Source organism: Platichthys flesus, chromosome 13 (genome assembly GCF_949316205.1).
Source record: "Platichthys flesus chromosome 13, fPlaFle2.1, whole genome shotgun sequence".
NCBI lineage: Eukaryota > Metazoa > Chordata > Actinopteri > Pleuronectiformes > Pleuronectidae > Platichthys > Platichthys flesus.
Window position 1 is genome coordinate 15,967,032 of NC_084957.1, and position 27,516 is coordinate 15,994,547.

The 27,516-nt window shown below is 41.2% G+C and overlaps 1 protein-coding gene across 2 annotated transcripts; it reads left to right on the top strand.

The window, feature by feature from the left end:
* Nucleotides 1-1,117: 1,117 nt before the first annotated feature.
* arhgef7a (Rho guanine nucleotide exchange factor (GEF) 7a) lies at nucleotides 1,118-26,912 on the top strand. 2 transcript variants are annotated; one of them, XM_062402694.1, is made up of 22 exons: nucleotides 1,118-1,305; nucleotides 5,715-5,798; nucleotides 12,155-12,239; nucleotides 12,392-12,525; nucleotides 13,148-13,349; nucleotides 14,624-14,712; nucleotides 15,665-15,759; nucleotides 15,953-16,048; nucleotides 16,300-16,422; nucleotides 17,124-17,262; nucleotides 17,356-17,415; nucleotides 17,531-17,677; nucleotides 18,135-18,221; nucleotides 18,307-18,385; nucleotides 18,464-18,603; nucleotides 18,977-19,198; nucleotides 19,274-19,367; nucleotides 19,920-20,009; nucleotides 20,465-20,644; nucleotides 24,456-24,549; nucleotides 25,667-25,721; nucleotides 26,046-26,912. In XM_062402694.1, exons 1-22 carry the CDS (start codon nucleotides 1,141-1,143, stop codon nucleotides 26,166-26,168), a joined length of 2,583 nt encoding a protein of 860 aa, XP_062258678.1. In that variant the 5' UTR covers nucleotides 1,118-1,140; the 3' UTR covers nucleotides 26,169-26,912. The 2 variants fall into 2 exon arrangements, with proteins under 2 accessions (XP_062258678.1, XP_062258677.1); XM_062402693.1 differs by lacking the exon at nucleotides 20,465-20,644 and having other exon boundaries at nucleotides 1,126-1,305.
* Nucleotides 26,913-27,516: the final 604 nt, after the last annotated feature.

A 27,516-nucleotide genomic window follows, 5' to 3' on the forward strand; every position in this document is an offset into this window, starting at 1 on the left:
TCTCTCCGTGGAGTCGAACCAGAGACGAACCAGAGACCTTCTCTGCCCATAGTCCAAGTTTCTGCCACTAGACCACCGCCTCAGGCATTGTATTTATCATGGGGACCAAATCCAGGTCCTAATGAGGCCAAACTTAATTTCTTAGGTCCTGGTTGAGGGTTGATGTGAATTGTGGTCACTGTTTGAGGGTTAAGACTTGCTTTTCGGTTTGGGGTCAGGTTAGGTTGAGATAGGGGCTATAGGCAATGCATTATGCCAATGAGTGTATTTACTTAAAAAGAAGTACAGTTAGGTTGTCCCTACTTGTATTTATATTTGAAACTTTGTTGCTTCATTACTGCCCATCATGATAAATTAAAGGACAAATACAAATGTGCCCCCTTCAGAATTACCTGTTTGGGAACTTCCTCTTTGGGGATATAAGAACGAATCATCACATCATTACAGCTATGGAGCATCACTGACATATTGTTTTTATTACAGCAGATCATCATGAGAGTGCTGAAGTCCAGCTGATCAGTTTTGTGTAAATAAAGCATCATCACTGTTGAAGCTGCTGCTCTGTCTGCTCATCCTCCTACTGAATGGAGGCACAGAGATAACAACGGGCAGCAGCCATAATAAAACCGGGCAGGAAACGCACAGCCACACATGGGGGGGGGGGGGGGGCTGCTCTAGTCACACTGATGCGTCCTAACAACTGGTTGGACTCGCCTGTCCCTCTGCTGTGATGTCATCCAATGGACGAGTGGCTGGCGGCTGCGATGCGCATACATTTAGCCCGCTGCCTCAACGCATCACAGAGGAGCGCACTTGACAGCTTGCCAGGTTAGAGAGAGAAAACACACACACACACACACGTACACACGCACACACACACGCTGAAGGGAGGAAACCAGACCTGCCGAGCCTCCACCAGTCAGCCGTCACCATCCTCCGCATCCAGGTTTCCTCATCGACATCATCCTTCTCTACGGATCCAGGATGTTCCTTCTCTAACGCACGGATGGTGACGGTGGTGATGCTGGCAGTGTAAACCGGTGGACGCCGTTAGAGAGACCCGCACACAGCCGCTTCGTCGAGGAGGGGAGAAAGACAAACAGCATCGGGGGTGGAGGGGGGGATCTGTTGTGACTGGACATGAATTCGGCGGAACAGACGGTGACATGGTTGATCACGCTCGGGGTGCTGGAGTCGCCGAAGAAGACCATCTCGGATCCCGAAGCGTTCCTGCAGAGCTCCCTGAAGGATGGGGTGGTGCTGTGCCGGCTGCTGGAGCGGCTCAGCCCCGGGTCCACGGAGAAAGTAAGAGCAATACACCCCCACACACACTGACCCCGTCTCCCCGTGTACTGCAGAACCCTATGCCCGCCCGACCCGTCGGCGGGGCGCGCTGCCCGGATCCGCGGTTTGTTGTCTGGCGTCTCCCTCTGCGCACTGGTCCGTGAGGCGATTTCTTTTGTAGGTCACGGCAGCCCGGGTTATTGTCTGCGAAAACAACGCCGGGACGTGGCGGCACATAACGTGTGTCAGCGTGGGGGCGATTCAAAAGCAACGAGAAGAAAAAGGATCATAGAAAGGAGAGGAGGAAAGAAAGGAGGCCCCGGTGCGTATTGATCTGCTCCAAACAAGGCAGCATCACAACAACAGGAGAAATGATCGATCAGATGTATCAGAGGTGGTTAGATCCACTGTGGGGTCTTATAAATAAACTAATGCAGGCCTCATTTAGCAGCTTATGTTTCAGTGCAGGTTTTATTCAACAGCCTCGGTGTCAAATTCCTCTTTAATCCACGGCGATGTGGCCTGTATGTCTGTGAGGGATGACTATACACACTCCTCGGCTATAAGAGTGGGCCGCCATTGACTGCAAAGGCGCACAGACAGACAGACATGGACCCTCTCCCCATTTAAAGACACAGTGCACGTGTTTGTGTCCGTCAACCTAAAGCTCCAGCCTTGCAGCAGGCCCCGCGTCAAGGAGCCAATGTTTCCCTTGAAAGTGAACGTTCCGCCAGGAGGCCCCCTGCTGCAGCTCCGTGTGTGCGTTAAATGATAAAACAGCTTCCTCCAATTTGCACGTTGTCAGCGTTGTTTAATTCATGTGTGACATGATGAAATCAGGGTTTGTTTTCTGCACCGTTTTGTTCACATGAGCATTTCATGAGGGCTAGTGTATCTCTAAGCACGGTTCATAAAGGAGGACACATCTTGAGCATTGCACAGACACACTAATGGATGAAATTTATCAGATGAAGTCTGAGGCCCAATCAGCCTGTATGCTGCTGAGCTTCTTTCTCACATCTGCTCTCATCTTATGTCAGGGAGGATTTCATGTGTCTCATTTGCAAGTAGCTGCAGAGAAGATGTTGGAATTCCTCCGTCCTGCACTGCAAAAGCATTTTAATATTATCAAACTATTGCAGTGGTATGTATTTCACCTCATCATTTGTTTTACCATAATGGTCTGACAGGAGTGACCTGGCAATAGATTTAAAACAGGTCAGTGAATGGCATGTTTGTCACTGAAGACAGGTTCTAGTTTTTATAGTAGGAATACAGAAGAAAAGGGGAAGTGGTAGATAATCTGAAGTATTCAAACCAAAATATGCATTGATGAATATTTTCTTTTTGCTTTTGATGAGAAAATTTGAATCTAGGATTTCTGACCATACTATGGGAGAGCAATGCTGAGCGGGACATATAGTAAATGAAAATCTAACTTGTCATTGCCCCCTGGTGGACAAACTATGAAATGGAATCAATGATATCTCAAACAGATACTTGTCATGTCTACGCTGATAACTGTCTTGTTATCAGATGGACGACACGTTTCTACTTCCCCTCACTATCCAGAAATTAAGTCAAAATAATCTGTATTCAATATGCTGTCATTTTGCGAGGATGACCTTTTGGATTTTAGTCTGTAGCAATTGCAGCAAGGTCGCACTAATGCAAAAACTTGACGTATAAGTCTAAGCTGTCAATCATGACATTTCGACCCGTTACCACACCAAAAATCGAAACCTCCAAAAACATGAACATTTGAACAAACATCATTGTGATAAGAACTTCTTAAAATGACGGACACCATCTTTGAGAAATGTTCATTTGCTCATGTCCCATCCACCAATATAGATGAGGCAATATTTATAACCTATTCTGCAGCCAACCACCAGGGGACAATTGAGATTAGCTTTACTTTTGGGGCGCCGTCATGTCAGCCATCTTTATATACAGCCTATAACTGATATGTGGTAATCTAACATTGACCAACATATCGACCTGTTCTGGCCGTGTTATCATTCTAAATGTTACACTATTTTTACTATAAATGCTAATAATGTTTTTCTTTTCCCCATGTATGCCTCCTTTTTTATCTAACATTTATATTCTCCTTCTTGCTTTTAAAATAATGAGCAGGGTTTGAATCCCTTGGCATATATCTGAGGTATCATTGGTCGGCACACCCAGATGCGACCCACAGCATCTCCAAGATGTTGTAGTCATCATCCTTCCCTGTTTCTGTTCTGTACCGAGTTCCCAGAGCTATAATCGGATTGAATAATTGCCCTCAGACCTGCAGTAGTGGATGTGAATGTGGGCCAGAGGAAAGTATGAGATGAGGAGGGGGCACAAGTGGGCCACGTGTCAGTTACCATCAAGGTAGATGCCAGTAGCATTACCCCACAGACCAGATATGTAAACATGAGGTTGTATCATGTTATTTCTAATTAGCTGTAAAATTCCCCTTTGTCCACGTCCTTCACGTCTCATCTTCGCTGCTCAGTTCCCCTCCAATTACAGCGCAAAGCAAGCGAGAGCTGCAAGGCCATGATGTGAGGATGTTTCAGTTTTATATCCTCGAAAGAAGGTTTTTCGTTTATCAGTGACCCACACGACATGATCGTTCTAGTGACTAATAATCAATGACTAGCTACCAGCCCGCTTCCTATACTTACCTCTAACCTGGGCACACTCAGACAACATGATCCTCTCCCCTTCTCATCATCATATTAGCACTTTATTACTTTATTACATTAGCACTGTTGCCTCACTGCACAAAGGTTCCTGTTTCAAATCCCAGCTTTGCATGTTTTCTGCTGAGTACTCTGGCTTCCTCCCACATTCTAAAGACATGCAGATTTGGCTTTAAATTAATTGTCCATAGGTGTGAATGAGAGGGAATCGTTTGTCTGTATATATTGATGCTGCAATACGCCGGTGATGAGTCCATAATGCGCTTAATGTCTGCTGGGATTGGCTGTGATCGTATAGATAGAGGATGGATGGACAGTGAGATATATGAGAAAAAAACTGTAACTGAAGAACTTACTGCAAATATACCAGTAATGGTCTTTATATTGACTGATAAGTAACCAAGACAAATCAGTAACCTAATAAAGGTACAGAAAACAGTGGCTGCCTTACACAATGTGTCCACTAGAGAGAGCTGATAAGTGTAATTTTCAAATATAACATTTCTTGATATCATGGTCAAAATTCTTCAAGATATCCTTCCCAGAAAACCTTGTTAGGTTGTTTTTTAACATGTTTAATGGAAAGAAAGAATAACAATGAGATTTCTCAAACGTACAATAATAACAATATGTTTATTTATACAGCACTTCTCAAAACAGTGTTTATAAAAATAACACAAAAACACAAGTAAACACAGTCAATATAGAATAAAAAACACCTATTGACACAATTAAAACTAGAATTGGGTAGAATCAGGAAATACAGTACATAATTAAATTCCAAGCTTAGATTTAAGGAATCTACGGACTCAACCTGCTGTATTTCCTCAAGAATATATGTTGTTCTTGTCTTAAACATCCTTCATCACTCAAACTACCATACTGTGTAAATATCTTCATACACTCAGAAGTGACTTTAACAGGCAGACATGTACAATCTAATGCAGCTGTTATGTCTTAAAGTCTATATACTTTCGTGATGATAATGATATTCAGTTGTTCTTTAATGGGTTTTGTTAAGGTGTTCAATGTCTTAGCACTGAGATTATAGTCAGTGATTGTTTTGCATTGGAAATCATTATATTAAAGGTAACGGTGTGTAGAATTTAGTGACATCTAGTGGTGAAGTTGCATGTTACAGGTGAACACCCCTCACCTCACCCTTCCCCTCCTAACATGACAGAGAAGCTGTGGTAGCATTAATTTGTTAATAAAATCAAAAGGTGTTTAGTTGTCCCATCTGGGCTACTATATGGCAGCCCCCATGTAAGTAAAAAAATGTAAATATAAAAATTGTGCCAATAGATCCCTTTCAATTAAACCTTACACACTGGACCTTTAAAGGATGAGTGATGACAGACTTTTAGGATTTTTTAAATGTGCTATTCTCTCCCATGTGGTAACAGGAAGTTAAAATAAAACCCAGTGCTGCCATAGGCTGGGAGGACAGCAGTGGGGGATCCCTATTTGTCAACGTCATTTCCCTCCAGCAGCTCCGCCGCCTCCTCCACTTCCCCGCTGCGGGATTTGTGCTCAGCCTCCCCGGAGCGTCAGGCCCAGTGCAGCCGCTCCAACTGTAGAATGCGCGTCGGGGAAAGAAGACGCATCTTCCGGGCTGATAAACTCACAGATACCTGCAGCGTGAGGAGGAGGACTCGTCCAGCGGCAGCCGCAGGGAGGCAGGAGGCGTTTTATCCATTTGGTTTTCTCTAACCAGCGTTTGCGTCTTTCCAGATTTACCAGGAACCGAAGAACGACGGCGAGTGTCTGAGCAACATAAAGGAGTTTCTGAAGGGCTGCTTGTCGTTCCGCGTCGAGGTGAGAGGCTTTCCCCCCTTTTCTTTCTTTTTACACATGTCTGGGCATATCTGGTGTTAAAACGTGACGCTGCTCTGCGCGTATCACCGAGTGCATCGCGAAGTTTGTGTGCAAGAGGGGGACTCGAACAATGGGGCCGGTGGAGCCGCTGACACAGGGAGGAGGAGTGGAAGTGTAGCAGCCGGGAACAGTCCCACATCGGCCGGGCACAACAGAACTGGGGCTGTGCAACGTTGTAGCAAACACCAGTGACGTTAATGGGTCAAACTGGTCAACTGTGGCCTGTTTACTTTTCCTTCTTTTGTTTACGTTCGGGCTGGGTGATCAAACAATAACAGTAATTATCGGAATATCGTGTTTATCAATAGAAATGTAACAAAGGTTGGGTATATATCGATTTAGATTGTTGCTAATTCATTGTGCAAGCACTGGATCTACCCTCAGCCACAAATAAGTGTTTGAACCCTCAACCTTCACTCAGGACCAAACATCTTTAAACCTAAAAGATATACTAATGTGACAATTATAGATATTCATTTTTCATCTTTGTCTCAATTTTGGTCACATCACCCAGCCCATGTTAAAGCTTTTTAATTAATGCAAAGCTTTGTCCTTGGGTTCACATGTGTCTTTATTGTCACGACCACTTACGGTTGAGCGATGTGCCCACAAATTATATCATGATTCAAATGTTCATATCAGTACATGTCAATAATTATCACGATAAATGGCAAATCCTAAACCTAATCAGCAAAATTGTTTTCAAATCTGAGCTTGATTAATTATTGATTTATTCCTCACTGTGCCTGTACAATGCATAGCCTTTGTGTCTATATACAGCTCTGGAAAATATTAGCAGTCCACTGCAAGATTATCAGATTATCTGCTTTTACAAGGTAAAATATGAAAAAAAGAGTAATAGTCTTTGAACTACTGAAAACATGTATCCCAGATGTCACAGACGCTAATGCAATGGCTGCCGTACATGTAGAGATGCAGACTTAAAACAAATCTGGAGTGGTCTCAGGGTTGTATATTTAATATTTGTTACATTGCTATTTATAGATATAACAATGCAGTCATTATAGATATTGTTGTAATTCTCAGTCTTACCACCACAGATTAAGACCTCACGCGTGTTTGTCTTTATAGAAGTATTTAGGTGCATTCTAGTTTTTGAGTAATGATTTTACCCGTTCATAATCTGTAGCAAATTGAAGGCAGCGTGCTGTTTAAGTCTGTGTGTTGGCCAGTGCACAGTGGGGTCATTGAACCGCCCCAGTGTGACAATGGAACTCACTGTTTCCCAGCGTTGTCCAGCCACAGAACGAGAGGTGGAGACGGGCTGAGACAGAGCGCTGTCACACTGAGTGTGTGAAACATCATTTAGTGGTTACACACAGCTGAGATGCCGGTGAGGGAGAAGATTTATTAATAAAGAGCCTCTGTTTGTTTTGGTTCAGTTCAGGGAGGGAGAGTTTTTGGCAAAGCTATTGAGCAATAATCTGTTTTTTTTAAGTAATCGTTCCCCTGTCATAACAACTCCTTTTTGATATGTTGTGATGATTTGGGTCTCCAATCAACACTGCCACCAACTTCCTGTATGGGTTGTCACAGATCGTAACAAAATTTGAGAAAATTTAAAACGCTGATTTGGTCATGTGAGAAACATGTGAAATGCTTCTGTAGCCCAAAACATGATTTGACATGCAAGGACCCACATTTGTTAAGATTGTGTTGAAGTCCTGGCAGGCGAAATTGTTTTTAAACATGTGACTTTTAATTTTTTTGGGGGGACTGAAGTGGACAGCACAGGATTATTGTGGTTTGGGGGTCATGGCAGTGCTCCCGCTCACCATCTGCAGATGGATCTTCTCCAGAGCTCCGGGCAATGCTGGCTCCGGCCCCAGGTAGCTGCGGCTGCAGATTAGAGCAGTGGTTTGCTTTTATGTGAAAGATGTGGCAGATAGAGGCTGGGCTATTCGCCGGCCTGACCTTCCTCGTTTTAATTGAGTTAAGCTTGATGTTTGGCAGAGCATCAACGCGCTGGTCTTGCCATATTTCAACCAGATTGATCCCATTTTCAATCGAATGTTGAAACCCCTTCCCGATTAGTCACTCCAAGAGCGTGTGCGACACTTAGGCAGCTGCTGGTACTTACCCTTAACTTCTGATGACTCTGACCACAGGAAGTGATCATTAGAATTCTCATGACCCCGCTAGTCCCTCTGCAACAGTAACCTTACCCTGTATCTACCCTGGCAGTAAGCTGTTGAAGATGTTTACAAAAGCACCAATTTCTGTGGTGTTGGCTCAAGGCTGCAGCGAAGACATTTTTTAATTATCAATAACTGTCAGTTATTTTTCTATTAATTGTCCAATTTACTGAACATTCATTCAAAATTCCTCCATTCGTTTGAGATAAAGGTGAAAGCTTAAAATATCTTGTTTTGTCAAACCAACAATGCCAAAATCTCAGATGTTTAGTTAAAAATTCCAAAAATCAGGAGAAAATTAAAGCATTGTATTCAGTTGAAACGGGAATATTTGGCACTTTAGCTGAATTGATTGTTAATTATTTTACCTGCATAAATCCCATATATATTTTTGTGAATTTAAAGCTGTCAAATTTGAGATTTCTTTTGATTTCCTGTTTACCACATCATGGTAGATTAAGATCTCTGGGTTCTTGTGAGTCCAACAAAGCAAGGGAATAGATGACATCATTTTAGCCTCTAGGAAACTATTAACAGATAATAAAAAAAGAACTGCACATCTCATATTAACTACACAGTTGATGGTTTGCGAAGGCTTGTGACGCACAGACATCAGCAGCAGATCTTTGCTGCGGCCATATTCAGTCGACTGAGAAAATACTCAGGCCGATGCATCAAATCAAATTTAAAAACTCTCAGCTCCGACTGCAATCTTCAATTCTCTCTGGCCTCGGGGGATTTTTGTCTTCAATGTGGTCTTTCAGAATGGAGACGCATGATCAGTTGGATTGAGGTCAGGTTACTCCGTGAAGAATTTCCTACTGTTTAGCAATAAACTGACTGTCTGCCTTGTCTCTATGTTTAGGAATATTGCCCATGAGTCCAGTGTTATCCATATAATAAGTATATATACAGTATTTGAACACCCTTAAAGTAAAAGCTGTTATTTAGTTTGATTGCCTGCAGTATTACTGTTTAAAGATATGCATGTGTCACTGTTGATATTGTATTATACTATATAAAACAGCAATGGGAGTCTCAGTATTGGAATTTAATCCTAATTTAGTAAATTTAAAGGGGATATATTATGCCCATTTTACCACAAGTTGATATGGTTCCTTGGGGTCTTAATGAAATGTCTGTAACATATTTTGGTCAAAATACCACAATGATCATTTAAAACAGCACCTTTTTACCATGTCTAAAACAGCCCTCCTCAGATTGACCTGTTTTTATGTGCCCCTCCCTCCTTCAGGAGATACAAGCACCCAGACTTTTAGCTATCCATTACCTCTGTAGAAATATGGCTACTGGAGATGAAGATACAATCTTGCAACCATTTCATTTTGAACCAGAGTCAGGTGGACCGAAGCCTGGCTGCGAGAGCTCCAGCTCCCCAGCGCAGCCCCGCAGTGGGAGCAGTGGGAGCTTGCGCTTGCGCAGCAGCAGCATCCTTCAACACTGTTGAGTCAACGTTTATAGGTGTCCCGGGGGTCCCATGTTTATGCGGCCACTTAAATGTCTGACGGGTAGCAGCAGCGAGCTAACGCTAACTAACGCTAGCCGGGGCTCCATCGGCCCAGTTAGCTCACAAGCTAAGGCTTTCTGGGGAGCCGGGCTCCCCTAGCCAGGCTCACACTCAGAGCCAGAGCTCTGAGTGTGAAGTCCCAGAAACACAGCTGAATGGTGGATTTTACCCATGATTCCCGGCTTCCTGAACCAGAAGAGCTGCTGCAACAAATTCATCAATCTCTATTTAGAATTGTTCATTTATTAAAAGTTTCCTCGCTAAAAGTTGGCGATAAAAGCAGTTTTTTAATGATTTAATGATGAATGAAGTCTTTTGCACTGATCTACAGTTCATCATTACTCTTGAACTTGCTGGACCTGATTTTGTCAATTTAAGCAGCAACTATCAGTCAAAGTAACGTAGAGCAAGAACAGAAGTTAAGTATGAGGATTAGAAATGAAAGCTGCAGCATAGTCCCTATTCCAAGTGAGTGAACTATTAAACTAATTTAACAGCTGATATTTTTAGGTAAAAAGAAAGTTGTGATGCTTTAAAGTAAAATATGATATTGTCACCATATTCCATTATCTGTAGTGGACCCGGTGTAGTGGGTTGTAATTCCCTGTGCAGTAAATACTGATTTCCTTGATGGTGGTAGGTGTGGGAAGTGTGGGAGCAGTTTACTGCGCTGCCATAGCTTGCTGAGTCACCGAGGGGTGTTGCACTATTGTCTGCTCTGAGGGGATCATTACCTGCCTGTGATGCTGAGGCCCATCAGACGTGTTGTATCTTGTCGTGTTAGTCATGCTCATTATCTCCCTGCATGAATGTTTGATGTGCGCCACGCTTCTCTTGTGAGAGATGTGTCACATTTGTAACTAGGAACCGATTTATCTCACGTCTACGTTCGGCAGGGAAATGTGGTTTGTAGTTTGAGTTCCAGTGAAAGTATAGATGGGTGAGGAAGGGGGCACTCTCACATGAATGCTCACCAGGGACAGTCTTTTAGTGTGCACAAACACACACACACTCACACACTCACTCTTGCATTCACAGTCGTTCACATATTCCCTGAGGACACATCTGCAATCAGAGCGGAAGACGAGAGAGAAGCATCTCACAGTCACTCAGACTCAATATAAGCGAAGCCGGGGCAGTTTATCATTTGAAGCCGTTACACCCAAAGAGAGAAGACAACCACAGTCATCAACACAGATACAATCGCTGCCATTCATGCTAACCATGGGGAGAGTGAGCGTCACACTGACAGTGATAAAATCAGTGTTTGCTCTTCTACTGCAGTTTAAGGACAAGGCTGGAATTATTCTCCATTTTTCTGTGAAACCAAAAGCCATAAATGCATCAGTCTACTACAGTTTATTAATCGTTCAGATTATAGATTGTATATGAAGATGGACGACAAGGCAGCTCCCCAAAAGTCAAGCCAATGTGTCTCGGTTGCCGCCTGGTGGCTTGCTGCAGTACTGGTCATAAATCCTTTCACCTCCATTTTAGCAGACGAGACCTGGGTCAAAACAAAAAGTCAAAACAAGATCATTAATGGTTTCTGTCTTTAATTCTTATCACACTGTTGTTTATTCAATTGTTCCCTTTTCCAGTAATTTTTGATTTAATCAGTTATTTGATGCTTAAAATACGTTAAAATGTCATGAATGACTCACAATTGGGACGTCGATACTGTTGCTCCATCCCTCGATCGCTACTGCCTTATTTTCTGGATAGTGAGAGAAAGTGACCTGTCATATACAAACTATGGTTCAGGCTTCCCTTCCCTCTCAGTGACACTCACTTGGTGTTATCGTAGTTTCAGCTTTCTGTTGACGTGTTCCGACGTGGCATCAACGTGCATCTCAGGGGATCCGATTACAAGTGCACAGCTCTCAGTGCATCACTTCCCACCTGGCGAGGGAATGCGTCTCGAGTGACCACTTGTGATGGTGCCTCACTTCCCTGCTCTACATGAAAATCAGCATGCACACATTTGTCTTTCGAGATAGGGACAGAACAATTGTGAAATGGGGAGAGGGAGATCGGGGAAGACAGGCAGCAAAGGGCAGAGTCTCCAGCCTCTGTTCGCGGCACCGCCACGATCTTCATATTTACCTTCACACATTCATCTTCTATTTAAGATAGATACTTTTTTTTTACTTGTAAAGCTACGTGCATTGTTTCACACAGCCCCTCCGGCTGTCGCTCCTCTGGCTTAGGTTATTTAAGCAGCATTTGTTGCTCAAATAGGATTTAATCTTTTCTTGAGCTTTGAAAATGTACAATTTAAAAAAAAAAAGTCCTATCTCACCATTTGATGCACTTCCTGCTCATAAAGCAGGGCGAGGTCAAAGCTCAGTTTCAGTCGTTAACTTTTATGATGCACAGTATTGTGTAAAGCTGTAGCTGCTGCAGATATGACCTACATGCATGCCTGTGTTTCACCAGCTACTTCTGTTACTGAGTTATTGATCAACTGCTCGCCGCTTGCGCACTGTGTGGCCCAGTGATGACACAGCCCTGCTGCACTGGAATTAGCGATTTAGCTTTAAAAGGAAAATGTACTTGCTGATGATTCTCACAGATCTGCCCTGTCTCACTCTGTCCTCTCTCACCCGCAGCCGTTTGAGGCCAGTGACCTGCTGCTGGGACTGAACTTCTCCAAGGTGCTGAGCAGTCTGGTCGCTCTGAATAAAGTGACTGCAGGTGAGTTAAAAATATGTGCAATATGAGTGAGTTGCATGCGGCATGTGGGGGTGTTTTTATTTTTATGAAAGGCAGGCGAGTAGTCGTAGGTGTGTGGGCGCTGGCTGCCAGAGCCAGGTCTGGTGTATTTATATTTTGCCCTTTGTGTGCAGATATCGGAGTGGGCAGCGATTCGGTGTGTGCCCGACACTCTTCTGCCCACCGCATCAAGTCCTTCGAGTCGCTGTCTTCCCAGTCTTCACTGGGCCGATCCTCCAAGCTGCTGCAGAACCAGTTTCGCAGTCTGGTGAGTTCAACTCTCACTGCTGCTGACCAACAGCTGGGTTTAGGAACACAAAAGTTCAGGGTCACTGAAAACTGATAATGTGTTTTTGTAATTTTGGCGCAATCAAATATGACAAATTAAGAATCAATACATACTTAATTATACATCATACAAAGTAGTTAAGTGAGTGCTGAAATATGGACAATTAATGTTTCTAAGTTGTTAAAGGACACAATTATATGATGATAAATAGGTGGTTAAAGGTCCTGCACATACATGGTGGTTTAAGCCATTGCTACTGATTAGACCTCTGCTCTGGTTGAGGGTTGTCAGAAAAAGAACTATATAGATATATATTGATATATATTTTTATATATATATCACTAAACTTAGCTTAAACGCTTCCATTCAAACTTTACACTATATTCAGATCTATAAGCAACTGGACATGGCACAGGCTATTCACATCAGAATGCTTTGGTTGAATATATTTACATGATATTAAACAAAGTGTGATACTTGTTGCAGAATAATTTGTTTCACAATTCCATGTAACCTTTAATGTTTCACAACAAATCTGTTGCTCATCGGTGTCTCACCTCACATTCCCTCTTTGGTAACATCCTCCCTTCGTTCTCGTCAGGACATGTCGGAGAACAGTGGACAGCAGGTGCTGGTGAAAGCACGCTTCGACTTCCAGCAGACCAACGAGGATGAGCTCTCCTTCGCCAAGGGGGACATCATCGGTGTGACTCGCCAGGAGGATGGCGGTTGGTGGGAGGGGCTGCTCAACGGGACGAGTGGCTGGTTTCCTAGCAACTATGTCCGCGAGGTCAAGGGCTCTGGTAGGTACCTCGGCTACTTGTGTTCACGCAGGGAGCTTATGATGGGTGACAGCTATGTGATGTTGATCCTTCTTGAATTTGAATGATTTAAGACAATAAGAACGTTTGGTTTTATAACTAAACCAGTACATTAGCTTACTGAGATATTAATACAGTGGGGTTTTAGTTCTTTACATTATTGCGTTTGTGTTACAACCTCCAAAATTGTCACTTGCATCCCTCAACCACATATTTCAGAAAGGATCCTCTGCTCCCACATTCCTCTGAATGAACAAAGCAGCTGGAGAGATTACATATTATTCATCACAGATATTTTCTCATCCCTCAGATTCAAAACCTGGCAATGTATGGACAACATCACAGTTACCATTTTCACATTCTGGTCATACAATTGTTACACAGCCTCACATCTGCTGTGGTTCGTTATTTTTTCACTGGTTAAAAATCTTGTGTCACGAGGTAGCAGCTCGAATTTCGTTCTTCTGTCTGAGTGACATTTTTAACTTGATCAATTTAACTCTGATTCTAAAGACTGTAGATTATAAAGACTAATTATATAATAACAATTTATATAGATAGTTCAGATCCTGCTGGAGGAAAATGTATCATTGCAAGGCACCAAAAAAAACACATAGGGACATGTTTTGGGATTCTACTTAACTATCAATAAGTACACAAAAAACTGATGTGTACTTACTGTATATTAAGAGTAGTGAAAAGCTGTCCTGAAGTGACCTTCTTGTTATTTAAAGTTGGTAGCATTTCTTCATATATATTCTTAGATTTTTTTTTAATTGGAAGTAAAATCATTGTTTAGTCTTTGATCTGTGTCAATGACCTATAAATGCATGTGGCTAATACATGTTTATTTTTCATCTTTTCTCAGAGCAACAGGAATAATTTATATTTATATTAAGATATCCTATTTTCTCAGTGATTTATTATAGTTTGGGAATCACAAGCCCTTACTTAATCTATTGATCAGTCGGCTCCCTGATGTTTTTTTTCGATTACAGGAATGTAAAATGAAGTAGATCGCCCAGCCAACGTGACTAAACCCAATTTATGATTTCAAAATTTCTGTATGTCTGAATGCAGGTTTCAACAGTCTTGGGTATCTTCACTTAAGTAAACTGTAGATGTAAGATTATTTGCATATACATCTTTGTAGGATATTTAATCTTTCAGGCATAAATTACTTTCTGCTCAGTGTTTCAGTTGATTGGCTCATCATGTACAATATAGTGTTTCATTTTGTTACTTTCTAATCACAGACAAACAAGTGTCTCCCAAGTCGGGGACCCTGAAGAGTCCCCCTAAAGGCTTTGACACTTCTGCAATCAGCAAGACCTACTACAACCTGGTAAGAATGCAACTCAACATTTAAGTGAAATGTTGAAGGTACTGAGTTAGAGACTGATTCTTTTTGTAATCTCTGTCTGTATCTCTGCTCATTTTCTATTAAGAACTTGTAGATTTTCAGTTTTGTAACTGGAGCACTGGGATAAACAACGTTAAAATCAAATCCGTCCAAACAAACTACTGACATACTTTCTCAGCTCTGTCTAAGGCGCTCATTGACAATTTACAGCCTAATTCCTGCATTCACAAAGCTGTGATCAGAATGGCATAATAAGCCCAGTGATATTGTTTTTTTACACGCACACAAACACACACACACGCACACACACACACTGTCATCCTCAAGGATACATCTTGTAGTTTTTCAGTGTTTTCAGAGCAGACACCTCTAAAACATGTGATTATCATGTCATAAAAATGTGTTGGAAACAGCTAATTGTTCTGAAAATCCAGATCTACTGAATTCAAATGTGGTTTGATAAGGGGACTGTTGGGCCTTCGCTTAACCACCTCTGATAAAATGCACTTCATTACAATTTCATTATATGCAGAAGGTGATCAATGCCTATAATCTTCTTTTTTATTGTTTATATTCTTCTTTCCTCATTTGTTCTTATATATATTTTTATTTTGTAAAGCGTGTTATCTGCGTGAAACTTTGCTGCTCTAAAATAGGAATTTCCCAGGTTGGGATTGATAAAGTGCATCTTTTCTATTATATTTAATCCTGAGTTAATCTGCAGGAAGAGTAGAATACGTGTTTTGCTTGATCAATTATAATGTAGTAAAGTATTTTTTTAATGCTTCTATCGTTTATTAACTCAAAAAATTGTGGCACTTACTCATTTAATATAAAACTTGTATCTGTAACCCTCAAGAGAATAATTAACCTACTCCAGTCCTTTGGATATGGACATTTCCTAATGTAAGTTTTTCCTCTTTTCCTGTTGTAGGTGTTGCAAAACATTTTGGAAACAGAGACAGAATATTCAAAGGAACTTCAGAGCCTCCTGACAAACTACCTGCGACCTCTTCAGAGCATTGACAAGTACGACTTATTCACACACAAAGCTCCATGAATCCAGAACCAGGATATTTTTTTTTGTTGATCCAGCTTCCTGTTGTATAACAGGAAGCTGGATCAATCTGATTAGGTGTCGTCTTACAACATATGTGAGCTGAGTGCCTGTCTGAATGTGTAGTCACCATTTTTCTTTTCCCATCATCCTTTTTGCCTCCAGGCTGAGCAGCTCGGATGTGGCTCTAATTCTGGGAAACCTGGAGGAGATCAGCACCTTCCAGCAGATGCTCGTCCAATCGCTGGAGGAGTGCACCAAGTGAGTCCCTCATCACACACCCAGCCTCACTGCAGCAGCAGCATCATCACTGTTTCATAACAAGCAGAGGGACATCTAGTGTTGAACTTAATGTACTGCAGGCATGTGGAATAGTACAGCACCAATCTGCAGTGGGTCAGAGACCAAACACTCAATATGCTGCTGCTGCTGCTGTTTGTTTTCTTAACTGGTGCACAGGAATTTGTGCAGATATATTTTTAACAATGTGATTTTCTATCTTTTTCTTTTAGGCTTCCAGAGAGTCAGCAAAGAGTGGGGGGCTTCTTTCTCAACCTCATGCCACAGATGAAAGCTTTGTATATCGGTTACTGCTCCAACCATCCCTGTGCAGTCAATGTGCTCACCCAGTACAGGTGAGTTCCTTCATGCAGCACAAGTGGTCGTATTGAAAAAAGGTATTGGACTTGGTGAAGTTTGTCTTTGTTTTACTGTTGTTGTTGTTGTTGTAACCTGCTGTTTGCTGAGTGAGGCAGATCTAGTGGCTCAACCCTGTGCACACTAAGGACACACTTTGCAGTCTTCTATTACCAGCACAGCTGTAGCTGAGGCAGTACTTTATCTTTACAAAGCAAAACAACTTGAATACAACTCGAGGAGAGGGACAAAGGACAGTTTCACACCTATCCGGTTTAGTCCAGACATTCACACATTTCAGTTTAGTCAGAACCAAATTAGCAGGTGTGAAAAGTACTAAATATTACAATTTTTGTCAAACCAAAAGAAGTGGACGCAGCTCACACTTGTTCAGTGATTTTCATTTTTTTTTAATGCTCCACTCAATCAATCTTGATTATGAAGGCATCATATTTTGAGATCTAAGAGTCTGAATGCCAGGTAGATATGCTGGACCTAAATTATTTTTTTTAACCTGTGTAAAATAACTACCATTAAAGAGTCCATTTAGTTGCTGTCTGAATAGTTTGTTGGTTGTGTTAAAAACCCAATGAAAAAGTGTCTGTGAGGTAGAGAACATATTTAAAATCTTTGCACGTCATCCAGGTTGAATGATGCCTTGACCTCCATTCCCTGTCTCTCTCTTTCCTTCCTCTTGTAGTGACGTATTGGGGGAGTTCATGGAGGGGAGGGGGGCCGTCATCCCTGGGATCCTCACCCTGACCACGGGCCTCAGTAAACCCTTCATGAGAATCGACAAGTACCCCAACTTACTCAAAGAGCTGGAGAGGCACATGGAGGTGTGTGTCTGTGCCTTTTCATTTGTCTCGGTGCAATCTTAGAATAGGTCATGAATTGTGTTTTAATAACCATATACATGTCTTTTCCTCCAGGAGACTTACCCCGACAGGCCAGACATCCAGAAGTGCATGGCGTCTTTCAAAAATCTGTCTGTAAGCTGAAAACACTTCCTGTCTCGTCAGACGCAGCATGTAGACAGACTTTCATACTGTATGTCATGAATCAACAACAGGCCTTTAAGCAGCTTGTCTTTTCCCGTCATGCCAGGCTCAGTGTCAGGAGGTGCGGAAGCGTAAGGAGCTGGAGCTGCAGATTCTCACCGAGTCAATCCGCCTGTGGGAGGGGGATGACATCAAGACGCTGGGCTCTGTGCTTTACATGAGCCAGGTCTTAGTCCAGAGTCCTGGCGCCGAGGTACGAGCACCGCCCACAGAAATTGAATTTAATATTGATTATCATGTTTTTTTTTGTGACTAAACATAAAAATAGCCCTCTTCATCCACTTTGAGGGCAGATCCTTTCCCTCAGAGTCTGCCATGTTTTTACAGTAGCAATCCCACTCGTTTTCTTCCGGACATTTTCCTGCTGTATTCTCACATGGGCTAACTCAGCCATTTTCCATTAGTGGCGGGGAAAAACTCTGGAAAATGTCCGATCAACTGAGTCTGACTTTTGCGTTCTCACATGCAGACCCTCCAGAAAATGTATATAAAATGTCTGGACCTCAGTGCATGTCTGAGAGCAGCTTTATTGTGAATCTTTGATTTGAACATGGCTCAGACATTATAGAGCCGTGTCACCCACCAGATGATTGCTTCCTTGTATTCACTCTCTCTATATTCACCTCTCTGTTCTTGATCCTGTTTTTTAGGAGAAGAGTGAGCGTTACCTCATGCTCTTCCATCACGTCCTCCTCATGTTGTCTGCCAGCCCCAGGATGAGCGGCTTCATATTCCAGGTCAGTAATTTCTCGGACAGAACATTTCTTAAACTGCTCCCCAGTGTTAAAAGTCATTGTCTGATATAATGATTTTCCTCTGCAGGGAAAATTGCCCCTGACCAGTATGACAGTGAACAAACTAGAAGACTGTGAAGCCCATAAAAATGCTTTTGAGCTCAATGGTAAGACCACACCAGACGAGCTGGATGCAGAGTTTAATCCATTTTCAATGCCCTCAGTCATTGTCTGTGTTCCTGCAGGAGCTTTGTTTGACCGTCTCCACGTGGCGTGCACCAACCAGCAGGACCTGCAGGACTGGGTGGAGCATCTGAGCCGACAGATCAAACGCACCTCAGCCACAGCGCCCAGCCACAAACCTCTCACCGTGCCCTGCCACACGGTCAGGAGCTGACGATTATTACATACTCATATACTGAGGCTTTTCTTTTTAGTCTGTTTACGTGTTACCCACTTTAGTGTGAACAACTGATACAGAGTGAACCCTAAAATCAGTTCCTCAGGTGGACAGTTTGTAATTCCAAAGCATGTACATAGTGCTTATTTACCCCAAAATTAAGAATTTAGAGAAATTATTACAAATGTTATATTTTTTTAACTATTTTATTTTAACGTAAATGTTTGTAATGTATCTCAATAACTCTGCACACCATTAGTCTAATCTCAAACAGTAAAAAGTGAATTATATGTATGGATTAAGAAGGCTGATGCTGATGCTGATATTAGGAAGTAAGCCTTTTTGTTTTGCCCCTCAGCTCCCATCTCACCCCCTCACCCCATCCCGGCATGCTGAGGGCAGGGCCATGACAGTGGCCCCCACCTACCACACCCTGCCTCACCCCTCCTCCCATGGATCATCTCACAGCACTATGATGTGGGGTCCACTGGAGCCGCCCAACACCCCGAAACCCTGGAGCCTGAGCTGCTTGAGGCCTGCACCCCCTCTAAGGCCCTCTGCCGCTCTCTGCTACAAGGAGGTGGGGGACTCTGTCTTTTGGATGTGTGTGTGTATAAAAACTTTAAAATTCTCACAATAAATTTCTGATTTACAGGATCTTAGTAAAAGCCCTAAGAGTGTGAAGAAACTTCTTCCCAAGCGCAAGCCAGAGAGGAAACAGTCTGAGGAGGAATTTGCCTCGAGGAAGAGTATGTTCAAAATTTCAAGATCCTTTTTATTTTTACAGTTTGTGTTGAACCCAGATGAAATATCTTACTGATAAGTTATAGTTTGATTCAAACTTTTTCGTTTTTAACGTTTTTCTTTGTGTAAACAAACCACTACCTCTTGTAAGCCTCAGAATGCTTACCTTTGCTTGGTTGCACCAACAACTGCTTCAGTCTCTCCTATTGGCTGTTTTGGTTACGTTAGGAATATACTGAAGCAATCATCCTGATTTTAAATCCTATATATCAAACATGCTAGATAATTATCATGGGGTCCCGGTGATGCTGCAGGCAGTTCGGTAGGTTTAAGAATAGCTCTGTAACCCCTCACACTACCAGATAATCTGGGCCAAACATCTGTACCGACCTAGTTGCCAACCAGCTGCCTCATAGTAAAGGGGCCATCTAAAGGACAGCTATTACAGTGGGGTTTATTTAACTTATGCAAACAAAAAAAACAGCACATTTTCTAAAATGTAGGTAGTATTGCATTGAGCAGTGTGGGGAGATCTAATTTTTCCCTCTCACTCTCAGGTACAGCTGCTCTGGAGGAAGACGCCCAGATCCTGAAAGTTATTGAGGCTTACTGCACCAGCGCCAAAACCAGGCAGACTCTGAACTCCAGTAAGAAAGAAAACACAAATCTTACTCTTACATGTGCAAGAAGTGCAAGAAGTGTTCATACTGTAGCTCGCTGTCTTAGTATTGACTATATATCTGTGACTCAGAGCCTTTCTTTAACACTGGTATTCAGAGCTGATCTTTCTAACAATATCTTCTCTTCTCTCTGTCTCTCCTCACCTCTTCACTCTTTGGCATTGCTGTGGTTGAATTCCTTCTTTCTCTTTTTTTTCTCCATCAATCTTTCTCCTCTGCATACTGCGCTTTGATTTTCTCCATGTATTCTGATTCGCGCCATCATCTCATCCTCCATCTCATTGGTTTTATGATTTGCCATTTGTTGCGTGTTGCGTATGCTCCTTCCCCCCCCAACCGCACCGTCACTCCTCTCCCTTCGCCTACCATTTCTTCCCTCAACATTCGCAACGTCACCTCTACCTCGGCTCTGCCTCGTCCAGCCTGGCAGGGCACTGACCTGATGCACAACCACGTGCTTGCCGATGTGAACCGCTCCTGCGCGGACTCAACGGGCCGCCGCAGCAGCGTGTCACGGCCCGAATTGACCTCTGACCTGTCGGAGGACTCTGACTATGACTCCATCTGGACCAACCACAGTTACAGGATGGGTTCAGTGCCGCGCAAGAGCTGCATCTCTCACCAGAACTAAAGAATATTCAGTACTGCCACCCTGTACTCTAATGTAACGTACAGCACGTTTACCTCTTTTACCTTCAATGTATGAAAGAAAAACGTTTTTTTTTATTGATCTATTTATTTTCTTATATATATTTGTTCATTTTTTTTGTTAACTTATTTTGTTAATTTATTTCGACGGTCTGTTTTGAAGATGTTCAAAGCATCTCCCTGTTGCCTTTGACACTTTCCCTTTTATGTGCCTCCTCTCTTTCTGTAGTTGTCATGCAGTAAGTGTTAGGTAATTCTTGTTAATTTATCTTGAATGTGACCACTCCCCTTGTTTGACCATAAATGCGACGGACTCTCGTCGCAGAGAGTGGAGAGGGAAGTTGGACGGGAATATGGGGGAACCAGGGATGGGGGAGAGATGGGGACTGAGTTTTTCCTGTCTGATATTCAGATGTAATTCAGGAACGAGAATATTCTATTTACCATGTACTACTTCTCTCCAGTATGTGACTTTAGAGTATGAATGCTCAAATATAGCACAGATACGACACATGCGCGTATACAGACACACAGGATGAGGCACATATGCCCCTGCTTGCTGATAAAATAGCAGCATGTAAATGTAATATCCAAATTCTTAAAATTTTATAATATTCTTTTTAATAATTTTAAAGTTCTATTCATGTTGCCAGCCGAAAGCAGAACAATATTCAACATAATAACCAGACCACTGCTGAATAATCTGTGTTCTTGCGAACATTAACAGTATGTGACTGTCAGTCCGTTCTTTGTTGTAGCTGCTACAAAAAGAGGAGATCATCACATACACTCTGGTCAAGCTTTCACTAACTAGATCCAAGCTAAGAATGGTGCATTTTAAGGAGCTTCCTCGCATTAAAAAAAAACTGATTTTCATACTTATTTCTGGTACTATCCATGTTGTGCAGATAGTTATAGATGGCTTTAACATTTACATTTTAAGACAATTGGCACCAATTGGTCTTTCCAGAATCAGTGAGCTATGAATTTATTTAATGCCTTTCTGATCTTAAATTTTGCAAAAGAAAGTAAGCCATTTTTTATGTTTGGAGGCAGAAATACCAGGAAAGCTATCTGCATTACCAGATTCCACCACTAGAGTTAAGTGAGACAGATTTTTTGTGCACTGTTAAATTAACATTTTAATAATTTGCTGTATTGTGAAGTCTACTAAGCATAATCCTTTAAAACTTGATCTTAAATTCAGTAATATTACTGTGTCAGTGGTTCTACAGGGTTATCTTTACAGTCTTATCATATCTCAAGTTACTTTATGAATGAAATATAAAGCTTCATAGAACAGCACAGGGCAGTGCAAAACTAATAACTGTAAACTACAACCTAATACAGCTACAGTTGTACAAGTTGATATTTATGTTGAGAAGGGATGTTTCTCCAATTCATTGAAGGAAGGATCGGATATTTTTGGAACTGGGATTATGCTTAATTGCTTTTCTTGCTGAGAGTTCGAGATGAAGATTAATTCAACTCTCAGGTGCAAAGACGACACACTTTAGTATTCTAGTTAAAAATAAAGAGAAGACGAAGAGGAGCTGCTGGCTAATTTAAATTGAATCTATATATTATTTGTCATAACGAGAAGATTATGTTTTAGTTATGAGAACAGTTAACCTTCAATGGATGGAACAGAAAACAAATAATAAATTAGCTACAGTTTACAGGCCTCTGGCTATCCAAACCAACTTCTGGTTAGCTTAGTTTAACCAGAAGCCTTCTTGTTAAGATAACCTGCATGCGGTTAACTTAACCAGAAGCTATCTTGCAAGGCTAACCTACATCTTGTTAGCTTACCTTAACCAGAAGATATATTGTTAGGCTAACCGGCATCTGGTTATCTTAACTTAACCAGAATCTATATTGCCGGGCTAACCTGCATCTGGTTAGCTTAAATTAACCGAAAGCTTTCTCGCTAGGCAACCCATCATCTGGTTAGCTTACCTCAACCAGTAACTATGTTGCTAGGCTAACATGCATCTGGTTAGCTTACCTCCACTAGTAAATATCTTGCTAGGCTAACCTGCATCTGGTTAGCTTACCTCAACCAGAAGCTGTCTTGCTAAACCAACCTAAATCTTGTTAACTTACCTTAACCAGAAGCTATCCTGCCAAGCTGGGGTGCTCCTGGTTAGCTTATCCAACATCTGGTTAACTTATCCTACGATACAACCATTATTACCACAGACATTAGAGTGGTATCAGTCTCTTTTTAACTAATCCACAGCACACAGGCCAATAATCCTACATACCAAAATATTAACTATTTCTTTAAAGTGTAGCTGTTGATGGCTCTGACAGTTCGACATAGTTAGCATAGCGTCATAAACAAAGATCCCTTGTGTCACAACAAACTAACACCTATGCTACGGCCTCATAAGTCAGACACCCCTCTGTGTTGTCTGGTTTGCGTGGTTTTCCATACTAACCTGCATTAATAACTATTTTTATGAAGAAGTATTTTTCCAGTATTGGTATTAAAAGTACAGCTTGACATCCACTTAGAGTCTATCTCCTCTTACAGTAAGCAATGCAGGTAACATGTGGAATATATTGGTCCATGTAACGGTACTATTTAATGAAAATTAAAATTCTTTATTCATTATTTTGTATGAAGGCATTTCTTTTTCTTTTTTATGTTATTCTTTATGTCAATGTTTACAAAATGATCCCTGGATGAATCATTTGCGTTCTTTTTTTTCTACATTTTATTGGTCTGATTTAAAGTTTACGCTGAAATTATAACATGAAGTGTTTAAATTATTTTGCACAATCATGTAAATGGGCGTCGGGGTGGGGTGGGGGGGGGGGGCGGGGGGTAGATCTGTAAAATTCTGTACTTTTTGTCGTCTGCCTAGAGTGTGTATGATATAGTCCTAAAGGTAGACTTAAGTATTCAGTGTTACTGTAAAGTAAATGCTCATTCGTAGTTTAAAAGAAAAAAAAACAAGAGATGACTATATGGAAATATTTCTATGTGATCTATTCACTCAACCTCTGTATACTGTCAGTGTGGACTTGATAAACGAAGAGCACACAGCGTCCTTTCTGTAAATACTAGTTGTCATGGAACAAGCGAAAACAAATCCATCGTACCTTTTATGAGTATTTGAGCTGAGAATATCACTGTCCTTACATCACGTGCTATACTTTGTGACGGGTGTATTCTGTGAAACTAACTGTGGGACCGGCAGGGTAAAGAGACTGTCTGTGACAAACATCGTCTCAGTGTGCTCTAGTGCTGTATCCAGTTCACACATGTGACCACGTCTTATCTGCAAACAGCGCCTTCAGTGTATCTGTTCGACAATGCTCAAGTGTTCAAGTCCCAAACGCTGTATTATGAGTTTTGAATAAATCTGTCATTTGGTAGACACTGGCTTTCGGGTGATTTGTGAGGATGAAATATGATGATTATATCTGCTGCGTGTTTTCATTTTAGGATTCTTACTGACAGAGAAATGTATTGTGAATAAATGAAGGAATTTCTTTGGGTTTTTTTGGCTGATATTGTCACTGTCTCTCATTTCCTTTCTCTTTCCTCTGTCTCCTATCTGATTTCTTCTCTGTGCATGACTAACACACTACTACCAACAATTGTGGTATATCTCCTTCTCTTTGGTGCTGCTGGCCCTTCCAGAAGAAGCTCACACTGTGGAATGAAAACGTAATATACTGAAGATGTCATCTCACTGCAAGGTGAGAAAAAGCTGTGTATCAAGTGTTGAGTACTCCTCTGTTTTGAAACAGGACCGCAACGAGAAACAGGACTTCATGTGATCATCCCTGGTGAGGATAAGGTCCTAGATGTAAGTCGCAATGGACAAAGTGCAGCTGAAGACAAGTAAGTTAACGTTCTTCTCCTTTATCCTGAATTTACATTTTGTAAATCCCATTGAGGGACCAAAACCAAAATAGCCGTAGTCTACTATCAAACTGTGATTGTAGCACACAGCCCCAAGCCAATCTGTTTCAACTGAGGACTTAAATCTTTAAGATCTTCAATATGGGGTAATTTTCAATAACAGCTGTATATTGTTGAAATTATTACTCTTATTTACACTTATTTGTTAGGGATGACTTCAACTTTAGACCAGCTCAATACGCTCATGGTACAGAGGAATAAGATTTATCGAATTGTAATGTTCTGTTAGTGAGATAATTAAGAGAATAATTATTTAATAAGTACTTAAAAAGAGAGGTCAAAAAGTGCCATTATTACTAAATAAAGAGGATTGACCAGTTTATGGGCAAATCAACAAATGCACAGTCTCCCTTCATTTAAAACATTTTTATGACTGAGATTATATATATTTTTCAAGACTTGCATATTAAGTACGTAACGTTTCAACTGTAACTCTTATTATGGTCTTGGTCTGTGCCACTGCATTGAGATTATATCTTACTTCTTATCAAGTAGGTCTTGAAACAACAATCATGCCCATTTGTTCAATGAAACCTATTCTGGTTAATACAGTTGTTGCTCCTGGAGATACTGATGATGAAGAGATTGGGGACAAAATCCATAGTACCTCTCTGCAAAAGTACAATTGTATGCAAAATGGACTGTAACCTAAAATGTTTGCGATGTACATCAAGGGTTTATTGTCAAATGCACAACAATTATATTAAGCAGTCGCTGGCAATGAAATGCTTGGGTCACAGGCTCTGTTATAGCAATGCTCAGTATATTTACAAGCAAACAAAATATTGCATAAAATAATACAAAATAGAATATCAAAATGTTTAAATCGAAACTAAAATGTATATATCTAAATATATATATACACCAGAAAAAAAACAGTAGTGCAATTATGTGCTATAGTGCAAATATGCTAAGGTGGTAGTGCAAATATGAGTTTCATTTTAAAATGGACTTGAATCAGAGTGAACCTATCATTTGATGAGCAGACCTGTGGGTGTTACTGATGTGCTGACCTGTAAATCTTCCTGTCTGATAGGAGCCTGGTGGATGTGGTGTACGCTCTGAGGGATGAGGTTCAGGAACTAAAACAGGTGAATGTTCAATGATGGATTATGATTGTGTTTTTTATCAATTATATAACTTTAAGTAAAATTTCACTGTTTTACGATCTAATCTAAAAAAAAGTTGGTTGACATAACTTTAACTAAGTGGAGTTAGATCTACTTGTATTGACCTGTTTTTGTAATAAAGTTTAGGAATGTCGTTTTGAAACCCGATTTTTGAAAGCTGAGATTTTGCACATTATTTGAAGAAACGATAATAAGAGACTGTAGCTTTGGATTGAGACAGTCTCTCATGTCTTCTCTAAATCTGCTAATCAACAGCCTGTGTTATAATATTGTTTTCAACAACAGGACACTAAGAAGATGAAGAGGTCACTGGAGGAGGAGCAGAGGGCAAGGAAGGATCTAGAGAAGGTTGTGAGGAGGGTTTTAAAGAGCATGAACGACCCAACTTGGGATGAGACCAACCTGTGAGGCCGTCGCACACAATCTCCATCTGAAACTTTGAAAAGAGAAAAAGAAATGCGTATATGTGGACTTGCTTCTGTTGTGCGCACACGTTAAGGCTGGTTGTGTGAGTGAGAGCAAGAGTGCATCTGTAAACAGGTAATTGTGTACTTGTTTGACATGGATGCATGTGTGTGTACTTTAAGCAGGATGTCAATACAGCCCCTTTCAAGACCAGAACCACTCAACAGCATCGACCATCTATTCCACAATAACATTCCTTGAACAGCAAGCAAGAGGGCGAGGACATCACACCCTTCAACATTCATCATCCCCGGTCTATGGCCTTGATCAGTGTGGCCAAAGAGAAACCAGGGCGAGATTCTCTCCGTCTGTTTACAATCATACATCAGGATGCTGTCCACTGGTACATAAATGGTACATTAATGGTTGTCATGGTTACAAAGCCCTTTGGACAACTCTGAACTTGAACCATGCCATTTCCGCATAACCGCTCTTATGTTATTTAATTTTTTTATGAATTTACTTTTGTTGGGTCTCTTTCCATGACATAAGCTTAACGAAAGTCTGTGCCAGGATACATGTTTCTTGTCTTTTCATCTTTATTGTTTGACCATTTTGCGGTTTTACTTAATTTCTGGGCATCCTAAGGGAAGTGTACAGATATTAACCCGGTACTGTATATTGTAAATACTGCTAAAAGATGAGCCTCTGTCCTTTGGGAGAAATAAATGTGTTTTTAGAAGATGACTTTGAGTTGCCTCTGAAATCTGTTTTTAAGACCACAAAGGAACTGTCTGACAAGGTCTGATTTAGTTTATATTTTACTCTCATTGAGTTTATACTTTAAGTTGTATTGAATCAAGTTGTCTTAAATTGATGCAAAGAAAACTATGACGTTGAATAGTTCACTTCTACAGGAATAATGATTATCTTTAAATCTTATTTGGATCAATCTGGAGCTGCCCCATAAAAGTTAAATTCATCCATAAATATCACCAACAACTACTGTACATGGCCTTGTTTAGTGTTTTCATATTTTTTCAGATTATGATGCGTTTACTCGGCGCTCCTCACCACAGTCTATAGGCTTCTTGTGAACATGAAATATCAGCAGCTCTATCAACAAGTGACCTTTTTCAGAAGAGACCTTTTGCATCATTCAACATAACGGACACTCATCGTTTCCTCGCCACCTCTGCCTGCTCCATGTGATGGTTTTAAAGTAAAACCAAACACCTGATGAAAAACACTAAGTCTGTCCCTTTTAGTAGTAATCTCACTGTATTTGCTTTACTTGAGAAGTAGTAGTATTGGTGGCAAGTACTTTGCGTTTCACTCCACTATATTTTAT